Genomic DNA, 12,018 nt, shown 5'->3' on the forward strand with positions numbered 1-12,018 from the left:
CACTCCAGTCTGGGCGACAGAGTGAGACTCCAACTCAAAAAAAACAAAACAAAAAACAAATCAAGTTATAAGTGATTAAGATGAGAATGTAGGTAGGGAGCAGGAGAGGGTGGACAACATAATTCACACCTTAGTTAATCAGAGTAGAGACTAAAGTTAATTTCTAAAGTCAGTATGAGAGAAAAAGGACTTTCTAAGTAAACAGGTTAACACGATCACAAAGCATGGCATTTATTTTTACTCTCTTTAGCTAGAATGCAAATCACTTTCACTTTTTTATTGAAATTGGTTCTGGTTCAGGTCACTATATACAGCTGAATACAAATAAATAGAATATTTTACAGTTACTTATATTACAAAAGAGGCATTTAACCACTAAATTCAAAGTAGAAAAGTGACTTGTCAAAATTATAAAGAAATTCACAGTAGTTCTTAGAAACCAGGTTCCAGACTCACTTTTCTCTCCCTAACCCAATAGTTTTTCAACTTTTCACCACTTATTTCAGGATATTTTTAATTAGAATATTATGCTGATAAATAAATGCTACATAACTACCAGAGATAACTTCTGAGGAAGGGATATTCTGAATCTGACTTTTCAAGGAAAAACTCAAGTCTATGACAGTAAGTGAAACCTGGCCAAGGCATCCCTTGCAATCACATGCCGTCAAGCTGGTATTTGGACGCCAAGCACAGGGTATCCACTCAGCTTCCCACAAGTAATGGTGAATTCTGGCTCCAGCAATTTGTAATTTTGTGGTTCCAGGCAAGAATCTAACTCTTTAGGTTTATTTTCTTCTACTAAATGACTGAATCTTTCAGAGGTCTCTAGTCTTCTGTTTGATCATGATTAGGGGAGCAAGAGGAGAAAGTTATGAGGGTATTAAAATGAGTTCTGACAGGTTTTGCAGGTCCGACGTCAATTAGTTTAGGTCAGATGAGGGGTGAACAGAAGAAATTAGACGCTGATAATGTATCTGGCAAATGAGCGGTCCAGATTTCTGTAGGCAGGAAGGATGCAGCTGCACAACAAAGAGTACCGTCGCCAGACTCCTCACACAGGTGTCCTCTGCTCACCTCTCCACTGCCATCTCCAGCACTGAGCTTAGCACCTGCTGTCCAGTGGCTCTGTCAATCCAGACCTGTTACATGCTAGGCACTATGCTAGGATTATTTTAGAAAACAGAACTTCCTGTCTGCATGGAGGTATGCAGGGAACCTAAAAGACTTTAAACAAAGAAATAGTAAAATCACCAAATGGGTATTTTTATAAGTAGTTCCATCTTCTTTACTACTCTGGCATTGTTTCACTTGTTATAACAACAAGTATGTACTGGCTTTGCAATGTGAAAAATATCAAATAAAGAAAAGCACTCCTGCTGGCAATGGAAAAAGAGAGGCTAGAGGAGGGCAAGATTGGTAGCAAGAGACAGTAGGAGACTGTTGCTCTCAGTAACAGGGAGAAGGGAAGGCAGGTTGCAGGGAGGTAACACTATAAAATAAAGAGGAGGGAAGAGACACAAACGACATGAAGACAGTAGTACCGATGAGAAATTAACTGTAGGCCAGAGAGGAAAAGGTAAACAGAGAACTTCTAAATATGGGGCTTGGGCAGACATACAAGAGGTGTTTACAAACAAATAAAAAGAGAATACAAAATGTTACTTTGTTGAGAGTTTCACTCTGTTGTCCAGGCTGGAATGCAGTGGCACGCTCACAGCCACCACAGGCTCGACCTGCAGACTCAGGCAATTCTTCTGCCTCAGTCTTCCAAGCAGCTGGAACTACAGGTGTGCGCCACACCTGGCTGATTTTTCAAATTTATTGTAGAGAAGAGGTCTTGCCCAGCTGTTCTCGAACCCCTGAGCTCAGGATGGCAAGTCAATCATTTTTTAAAAACATTCTTTTCTAAATTTGTACAACTATTATACACCAATTTTTAAAGATACAGAAAAATCTTTTCCTTACATCTTTGAAATTTATTAAGAATGTGTATTTTTGTGTACATTTTGTATATTTTGAAGCACATGCATTTCAAAAAGCATCTTACATTTATTAAAAATTCTATGGTTATAAAACTCCCTTGAAAAAAGCTAATCACATGGCAAACCAGTCTATATTTCATAACTATATATACTGTCCATAACTAATTCTTGTTTCTTTGGGAGGTCTCACTGACCACAGATTTATAATGGTGAAGGAATCAACCTAGTTGTGTATTTTTTTTTCCTATTCAGGAAATTCACGAGCTGACAAAGGTACAGAACTGAAACCAGGTATTTTGCTGACAATTATTTGATTACTCAGTAATCACCGTAGGCACAACCAGTTACATGCCCCTACTTCCAGACTTTTCCACATATACCTACCTGCATGACCGACTCCCTCATCTCAAACGGCAGCTTCTCAATGAGGCCTAATGTGACTATCCTAACTGTAGGAGCAACGTGCTTGGGTAGTCACCACCACAAGCTTTTTTATATCCTTTTACCTGCGGCATAGTTTTCAATACACTCACCACCTAATAGATGATATAATTTATTAATTTTATTTATTGTGTAGTTACCCTCTAGAATTTCCAGAACAACTCATTTGAAAATGTTCATTTAGGCTAAGCACAGTAGTTCATGCCTGTAATCCCAGCACTTTGGGAGGCGGAGGAGAGAGGATTGCCTGAGTCCAGAGGTTCAAAACCAGTCTGGGCAACTTGGCAAGACCTCATCTCCACAATACATGAAAAAATTAGCCGGGTATGGTGGCATACATCTGTAGTTCTAGCTACTTGGAAGGCTGAGGTAGAAGGATCACCTAAGCCCTGCAGGCCGAGGCTGCGGTGACCGTGAGCGTTCCACTGCATTCCAGCTTGGGTAACAGAGTTAGACTCTGACTCAAAAAAATTAAAATAAAAAATTTTAAATGTTCATTTACTGCTGAGGACCACCGAGAAACACTACTTACAATTTTTCTTCTAACCACATGATAGGTTGGTTTTTTTTTTTTTAATCCTTAATGGTAAACCACAAGAACAAGGGAAAAGGAACAAGAAGGCAAGGGCACACACATTCAGTAGGCTCTAAGTTACAGTGCCATCACAGTTACAGTGCCATCTGGTGTTTACCGCATATAAATGCTATGACGGCCTGTTGTGCAGAAGTCTTTTGTCACTTTGTTTTTAAAAAATGTTCAAAAAGGATACCTGATCTCAAACCAGGTGAAGTGGGGACCAAAGTGAGGCCCAATCTTTACCTACACAATGATCATTTGTATACCTAACCCTGAACTGTACCCCACATCTTTAAAATAAAAATGATAAAATAAAATAAAAAATTTCAGGCACCTAGAGAAAATGATGTAAGTGTATGTCTAAGCTGATAACACAGGTCACGTGTCCAATATGTAAATGTAGAAGTGAAAATTGAAAAAATCAATGCGACATTAGAAAATAAACCATTTAGGGTCGGGCTTGGTGGCTCATCCTGTAATCCCAGTACGTTGGGAGGCCGAGGCAAGTGAATTGCCTGAGCTCATAGGTTGGAGACCAACCTGGGCAACGTGGCAAGACCTCATCTCTACAATAAATTAAAAATTAACCACTTATAGTTCCCGCTACTTGGAGGGCTGAGACGGAAGGATCACCTGAACCCAGCAGGTCAAGGCTGTGGTAGCCGTGAGCGTGCCACTGCACTCCAGCCTGGGCAACAGAGTGAGGCTTAGACTCAAAAAAAAAAAAACAAAAGAAAGAAAGAAAAGAAACCATTTAAATAACTTTCAAACAGTACTTGTCAAGAAAAAAAGGACAAAGGCAAAGGTAAAATATAAGTTATCGCAAGAGGAAAAAAATAAAAAATATTCTAGAACCTTGTTAATAGACTATTTCAAAATGCAAAATTCAATGAAAAGTAAATCATCAAATAAAACAATGGGTTTATACCTGAATATACAGGAGACCTGATTTTAAGACTTGATCAATACTCATATATTCTATTCATATATCCATAACCCTTTATCCCTACAGACAGCATTATAACAAAACCTCATTATACCAACAAGTCCCAGTTAATTACATACACATTTTTTTTTCTTTTTTAGTTGGAGTCTCACTATGTTGTCCAGGCTGAAGTGTAGTGGCACGCTCACAGCTACCACAGCCTCAACATGCTAGGCGATCTTGCCACCTCAGTCTTCCAAGTAGCTGGAACTACAGGCGCATGCCACCACACCAGCTAATTTTTTTGATTTACTGTAGAGACAAGGTCTTGCCCAGGCTGTTCTCGAACCCCTAGGCTCAAGAAATCCTCTCACCTCTGCCTCCCAAAGTGCTAGGATAAGATAGTTACAGGCGTGAGCTATCAAACCCAGCTTATACACATTTTATTATACTAGGGCATGACTATTTTAGCTTATTCAGTATTTTGTAACAGGTAAATTTCTTTTCTTTATTTGTTTTTTCTTTTAAGAGTCAGGGTCTCAGCCGGGCTCGGTGGCTCTGCCTGTAATCCCGTGCTTTGGGAGGCTGAGGTGAGTGGATTGCTTGAGCCTGCGGGTTCGAGACCTGCCTGGGCAATTTGGCAAGACCTCATCTCTACAATAATTCAAAAAAATTAGCCAGGGTGGTAGCGCGCACCTGTAGTTCCAGCTACCTGGAAGGCTGAGGTGGAAAGATCGCCGGAGCCCAGCAGGTCGAGGCTGTGGTGGCCGGGAGCGGCCACTGCACTCCAGTCTGGGCAACCGAGTGAGACTCCAACTCAAAAAAAAAAAAAGAGTCAGGGTCTCATTCTCTCCCAGACTAGAGTGCTGTGGTACAAATCATAGCTCACTGTAACCTGAAACTCCCGGGCTCAAGCAATCCTCCTGCCTTAGCTTCCTGAGAAGCTGGGACTACAGGCACATGCCACCATGCCCAGCTAAACTTTTTTTTTTTTTGGTAGAGTCCAAGTCTCACTATTTTGGCCAGCTAGTCTCAAACTCCTGGTCTCAAGCAGTCCACCCATCTTAGCCTCCCAAAGTGCTGGGATTACAGGTGTAAGCCACCACACCCAGCCTTATAACAGATGTGTTTCTTTACTGGCATGTCGCTGCCCTTCCATTTACAATGACACTGACAGTACTTACACCAATATAGGTTTTCCCGATATCCTAGGATGTCTTAGTACTTCTGACATTGTCTCTTTTGTCTCTTCCATTCTCTCTTCATCACTGGAATCCACAACAAATATTACCCCATAGGATTCAGCATAGTAATTCTTCCAGATTCCCCGAATTCTTTTTCCACCTCCCAAATCAAAGATGGTGACTTCAAACTTTCCTTGTCTAAGGTCAATTCTGGAAAATCCAACAGTAGGAGCTACATCTTCTGGGGATTCTGTTTCAAATGACACAGAAAAAACAAACAAATAAAAAACACTCTTTAGACTTTAAATTAGTAACATTAATTTACCTATACAATTTAAATGACACAAAAATCTTATCATCACACCTTAATACTAAGTGAAATGGTCATCATCTGCTTATATAATAAACAGTACATCTGAACATACTGGTTTGGGGAGAGGTTAAACACTAAAGAATATCCAACTAGAACTTAAACTCCATGCAGATTAAGAACTTCTGGGGTTTCTTTTCTGATATAACACTAGCATCTAGTATATAATGATATTTACTTAATAAGTATCTGTTGAATGAATAAATGAATGAACTCTCACTTTTCAGACTATTTATTCTGCAAGTTACAAACAATAAAAAAACCAGCCTTTATATACCATAGCCATGCCCAGAAACTGTTACAACTTCTGTGAATTACAAAGAACACTATGAATATTTAGAGAATAGGAAAGTTTAGGAGAGTAAAAGAATAAGAAAAAGAGTAAGACCACTCTTTTTAAATTAGCTGAATTAAAGCTATATTTGGAATAAAGAGACTTTTGAGAGAAGCCTACAAATTGAAAGTTGATTTCATTCTTTCTATAGCGCATTTTTTTTGGATGTTCCAGTAAATTTCCATACACAAAGAAGGAAGAAGGCACTGGAAATGTACGATTATAGCGGGGCTTTGTGGCTCAGCCTGTAATCCTGCACTTTGGAAGGCTGAGGCGAGTGAATTGCCTGCCTGAGCCCATGGGTTTGAGACCCGCCTGAGCAACTTGGCGAGACGTCATCTCTACAATAAATCAAAAAAATTAGCCGGGCGTGGTAGCGCGTGCCTGTAATTCTGGCTACCTGGAAGGCTGAGGCGGAAGGATCGCTGGAGCCCAGCAGGCTGAGGCTGCAGTGACTGGGAGCAGCCACTGCACTCCAGTCTAAGCGACGGAGTGAGACTCCAACTCAAAAAACAAAAGCAAAAGAAATATACGATTATAATTGCCAAGGAGTAGTAATGACAACAAGAGATTTAAAAGATCCCTGAGGCCGGGCTCAGTGGCTCAGCCTGTGGTCCCGCACCTTTGGGAGGCTGAGGTGAGTGGATTGCCTGAGCCCACGGGTTCGAGACCTGCCTGGGCAACTTGGCCAGACCTCATCTCTACAATAAATAAAAAAACTAGCTGGGCGTGGTAGCGTATACCTATGGTTCCGCTACTTGGAAGGCTAAGGTGGAAGGATCGCCGGAGCCCAGCGGGTTGAGGCTGCTGTGGCCGGGAGTGGCCACTGCACTCCAGTCTGGGTGACAGAGTGAGACTCCAACTCAAAAAAAAAAAAAAAAAAAGGTCCCTGAGGGTCATAAAAGACTTCATAGGAGAGATGAAACTTTGGCCTTAAAGCTAGACAGGATTCAAACAGCCAGAAGAGTGATCTGAGTAAAGGAAACAGCAAAGCCCAGGGATACGAAAAAATAGAACATTGTGGCCGCAGGAAATCCTTAAGATTACGAATGCAGACTGAAGAGGGCTCTGAAGATTGAGAACAGGACCCACCCCAGTTATGGACCAGACCAATGACATAATTAAGGTGACTAAAGTAGTGCCTTATTATGATTCATCTTGCAAAAGTCTCTAGCCTGGCTGGAAATGAAAATAATTGCCATTTTTCAGAGTGGTGTGAAAATAAAAAGAAAGACATGGAAGAGAGAGAACTCATGAACAATTAATGCACCTACTGACTCCATGGTTATCAAGAAGAGTTCAAGCTTCATGTTCATCTCTTTCATTCTCCCTTTATCGCTGGAATTCACTATCAATAGTGCCCATGGGACTCTGTTCAGAGCTGGATGGTCAAAACAGTTGCCACAAGCCACATGACACATTTAAAATTTAAATAGATTAATATTACACTAAAAATTCAGTTTCTCAGTTGTATCAGCTACATTTCAAGTGTTCAAAGTCACTTGTAGCTAGTGGCCTAGTCTACAGGACACAGCCAACAGAACATCACTGCAAAAAGTTCTAATGAACAACACTGGTTTAGAGCATCTTATTCCCACATTTAACAAAAACATTTGCTGCTACAAAGATCAAAGGCATTTACTAGGCTTAGGTGTGACTGAAATAGACTTGCAACACACCACCCTTTTAAGCACCTTCATGCAGTTTACATAGCTCCCAAGAAAGTCAGCAGAGCCACCACAGTCACATTTTTGCTGATTCTTTTATCAGCTAAAAAGAGAAAAGGGCAAAGTTAGACCTAATATAAGTAGCCAGATTTTCCAGAAAAAGGATTACACATTTTAAAATGTGATCTAGTCCTAGCCAGAACTGGTTTGCAGAGATAAAATAGGCAGTTGCCTTTGAGTATAAATTGGGAGGACCCCCAGGAAATCATCCGTGAAAACAGGCCAACTATGTTGGAGTAAGAATAAGGGAAGGGAACTAACATGTATCGAGCACCTACTTGGCACCCAGACTTTGCTTGGCATCAAGATGCAAAGATGAATAAGATAAGGTTGCTGTCCTCAAAGAACAAACAGTGTAACACAGAGAGACAGAATATTAGTGGAAATAACACAGAATTTGTATGTTCTGTTAAATAGCCGGAAAGGAGAGTGTGAGGGAATTCAAGTGGACGAGTATAAAAAGGAGGAGGAGCAAGTTAAGACTGAGAATCGTAACAGAGAAGAGAGAACAATGTTTTAGGCAGAGGGAGGAGATGTAAGCACAGATTAAAATGATGGCAATATTCCCAATAAACCAATTAAGATCAAGGACTCTGACTCAAAGTTATATGGCGGGCAGAGCCAGCACTCAGAGCTCTTTGGGACTTCAAAGGTCTGTTTCTTTTGCTCGGTTTCTACTCAGCATTTGTGTTTCAAAGCTTAAGACTCAATGTCCAGGTACAACTTCCCCTATAAACCTTTTCCTGATGATTCCTTCCCATTTCCACTATTACCTTCACCTCTATCATAATATTCTACTTTCTGCAATACCTTAAGCCTTCCCAACAGGTGGGACCACATCTTTGTGTCCTTAGCACTCAGCACATAGCATACAGGGCTCAATACTAATCACCAAACTGCTGTCCTTTCATGTATTTCTCCATCCATCCTTTCAATCATTTATCAAGGGCCTATTATAGAAAGTCATCATATAAGAACCAGGAGTACAAAGATACATGGTCCCCAATCCTGAGAATTTCAGTAAAATATATGTGGTAAGACACAATCTCTAGAAAGGCCAAGATAAAACGCAAATATCTAACTGATAGTTCTTTTCTAAGCATCTGTTATACGTAAAGTACTGTGCAAGGTTCTAGAAATACAAAGATTAATAAGATCCATCCTCTTATTGTCTTGGGGAAATATATATCAACAACTAAGTACAATATAATGAAGACATGTTAATAGCCTCCAATGCTAGGGAACAATTCACACGAAGAAGAAGATTAGGAAACACTACTGGATAGTCAGAGAATCCTAGATTTTTTTAATCTAGGCATGTGAAAAGACTACAATAACCAACCACTAAGATCTTAAAAGAAACTAGTGAATACCTTTTTCTCAATTTCCCATGGGGGAAAAAAGTTCAAAAGGCAAGAGAAAAATCAGCAATAGGTAGAAAATCAGAAGTCATGAGAGAGATGTTTTAAAGAAGGCTGCCTGCTACACCTAAGGGGCATGAAGTACACAACTGGGACACCAGAGCGAGTAAAACTGCCCTCAGAGAATTGACAGTCTGGAGAAGTGGAGAGATACACAAACAAAGTGCAATTAAAGTAGTGATACAACTAGCACTGGCAAGAGTAGACCAAAAGAGAGGGCATGATCAGTTCTATTGACTGGGTGGTGATGGCTGGGGACAGCTAGGGTTTCAAAAGAACTTTTTAAAAGAGGAGACTATTGTGCTCGCTTCGGCAGCACATATACTAAAATTGGAACGATACAGAGAAGATTAGCATGGCCCCTGCGCAAGGATGACACGCAAATTCGTGAAGCGTTCCATATTTTTACATCCAATGTAATACTATAAGAAAATGACTGACGGTACTAGGAAACTATGGGGGGGAGGGAGATGGGATTAACAGTAGCAAATATCTGTCTGGGGCTGGGAAAACACCTCTTATCAACAGGGTGTCTGAATGAAACGTAATTGTACACCTAACCCTTAACTGTACCCCACAAAACTATAATAAAAATACTGATTAATTATTAAAAAAAAAAAAAAAAAGAGGAGACTATTTAACAGAAATACTTTTTAAAAGATAAGTAGACAGTCTCTCTGTAAGATAAGTAATAACAACATAAACAAACATATAAGGGCAAGACAAGGCTTACTTTGGAAAACTTGAGGTTCTATAACACTAGAATTTTTTTTAAAAATTCCAAGTAGAAAATTGGTCAGTCCCTGGAGTAGGCAGAAGAGCAAATATGAAATGAAGAACGGAAATAGAAAACAAGGGGGCTCAAAGCTGAAGCAGCTCTGACTTTTGGTTTATGATGTGATAGCTCAAGCATTTTCTAGACTCAGAAAAAGGAACTGATGAACATATGGAGGTGGAACATAAAAGACAAAGGGTCTACCAAAAAGAGGACACTCTACGTACACACAAGTTAGATAACTGATTAACAGATTTTTAGTGCCTGCTCCCTTGAATGTAATATTTTGAAGGAATGGAAGCCGGGAAGAAGTTCTGATGCTGTGTCATGGCCTGCAGGTCAAATCTGGCTTTTCAATTGTTTTTGTATGGCCCACAAGCTAAGACTGTGTGTTACATTTTCAAATGATTGAAAAAAATAAAAGGAAAAGAATATTTCATAACAGAAAAATTACACAAAATTCAAATTTCAATGTCCCTAAATAAATGCTCATTGGAACATGGCTACGCTCATTTGTTTACATAGTCTACAGCTGCTTTTGTACCACAATGTTAGGGCTGTGTAGTTCAGAAAGAGACCATATGGCCTCAAGATCTAAAATAGCTACGCTCTGACTGTTTACAGAAGTTTGCTGACCCCTGGCTTAGATGATGACAGTGAGTACTCTGAAGATACAACCTACAAAATAGTTATGAAAAAGCTTTAGAAGAATCCATAGACAGTAATTTACATCTAATGTTACATAGCAGGATTTGGATGTGACAAAATGTTTTTCTCCAACAGTGAGCTTTTCAGGAACAAATACATGTTAGCCTTTTCTCCCAATTCATACCAATAAGATGCCTGACTGGTGATAGATCTAACCTCAGCAGACACTGCTATATTGTAATACAAAGCGTAAATTAAGACTACCCAACTAAATACATTCAATGAGAGGTTACATACATGATATAAAGCCCTTTAATGACATAGATGCCCTATCTTCAACATAAGTACAAAAATTACAAATCATACTGAAAAAAGCATCAAGAGGTACAAAGAGAACCATGTTGGTGAGCTACACATCCACCTCTCTTCATCTAAGTGTAGCCATGTGACAAAGTTCTGGCCAAGAAAATATAAGGAGAAGATGAGCATCCTTAAAAGCGGGGACATATAATTCTTTTAAAATCATTTTCCAGCCAGGCTCGGTGGCTCAGCCTGTAATCCCGCGCCTTTGGGAGGCTGAGGTGAGTGGATTGCCGGAGCCCGCGGGTTTGAGACCTGCCTGGGCAGCGAGACCTCACCTCTACAATAAATCAAAAAATCAGCCGGGCATGGTAGCACGTGCCTGTAATTCCGGCTACTCGGAAGGCTGAGGCGGAAGGATTGCTAGAGCCAGCAGGCGAGGCTGCGGTGGCCGGGAGCGGCCACTGCACTCCAGTCTGGGAGACTGAGAGACTCCAACTCAAAAAAAAAAAAAAAAAAATCATTTTCCTTCCTATTGTCTAGAACACAGACATGATCCCCCCTAGTTAACCAAAGCCCACAAGGAACCTGTGCATCTCTGCAACTATTTACATCTGAAACCCAAACCTTTCAACAATGGTACCATTAAGCCAGAGCCTATTCACCACATTGCTCTCAAGCACACTAAGAATATAAAGTAATAGAGTGCATACCATCTGCACCCAGTTAATATGTAGTAAAGCAATTGCACATAAATAAGCAAATAATTCAACAGAGTTCAGAAAGCATAGAAACATTTTCAGCTTACCTCCTTGGATTCCCTTGGCCGTTGCCGTTTTACCAGCATTATCAAGTCCCACCATCACAAGAGTCACCTTTCTTAAAATAATAAAAATTTAAAAATCACTTTCTTTGTTAATTTTAGTATTGGGGAAAAAATAAAAACAAATGTATTCATTCAATCAACATTTAAGGAGCACCTTTAAGTACAAGATAATCTACTGGATGCAAGGAATACAATGATGAATAAAATATAGACTCAAAAGCAAAATTTATGAGAATAACTTTAAAGTGCCATCCTTTTGCTCTCTAAGCAAGTAACATAAAAATCGTACAACAGATAATCCAAAGGACAGAGAAGAAATAAGGGAAAGAAGAAAGAAAGAAGGTGAGGAAGGAAGGAAGAAGGAAGGAGGGAGGGAGGGAAGTACAAGGACACAGTCCATCTAACCCTTTTTAAAATTAATAATGGCAGCCGGGCTCGGTGGCTCAGCCTGTAATCCCGCGCCTTTGGGAGGCCGAGGTGAGTGGATTGCCTGAGCCAGCGGGTT

The 12,018-nt window shown here is 40.1% G+C and overlaps 1 protein-coding gene across 3 annotated transcripts in view; it reads right to left on the reverse strand.

The window, feature by feature from the left end:
- The window catches only part of ARL13B (ADP ribosylation factor like GTPase 13B), a 59,827-nt gene extending 48,261 nt beyond the window's left edge, over positions 1-11,566 (reverse strand). For 2 of the 3 annotated variants that reach the window (XM_021714368.1, XM_008061891.1), the window contains exons 1-2: positions 11,496-11,566; positions 5,113-5,362 (exon numbers count right to left, since the gene is read on the reverse strand). In XM_021714368.1, coding sequence (XP_021570043.1) covers positions 5,113-5,362; positions 11,496-11,550 — 305 coding nt within the window. In that variant the 5' untranslated portion in view covers positions 11,551-11,566. Of the gene's footprint in view, positions 1-5,112; positions 5,363-11,495 lie in introns of those variants that run through there. The other variant, XM_008061892.1, reaches the window with a different exon arrangement.
- Between the last annotated feature and the right edge of the window lie 452 nt (positions 11,567-12,018).

This window comes from Carlito syrichta, unplaced genomic scaffold (assembly GCF_000164805.1).
Source record: "Carlito syrichta isolate Samal-C Ts95f unplaced genomic scaffold, Tarsius_syrichta-2.0.1 Scaffold305637, whole genome shotgun sequence".
Lineage (NCBI taxonomy): Eukaryota > Metazoa > Chordata > Mammalia > Primates > Tarsiidae > Carlito > Carlito syrichta.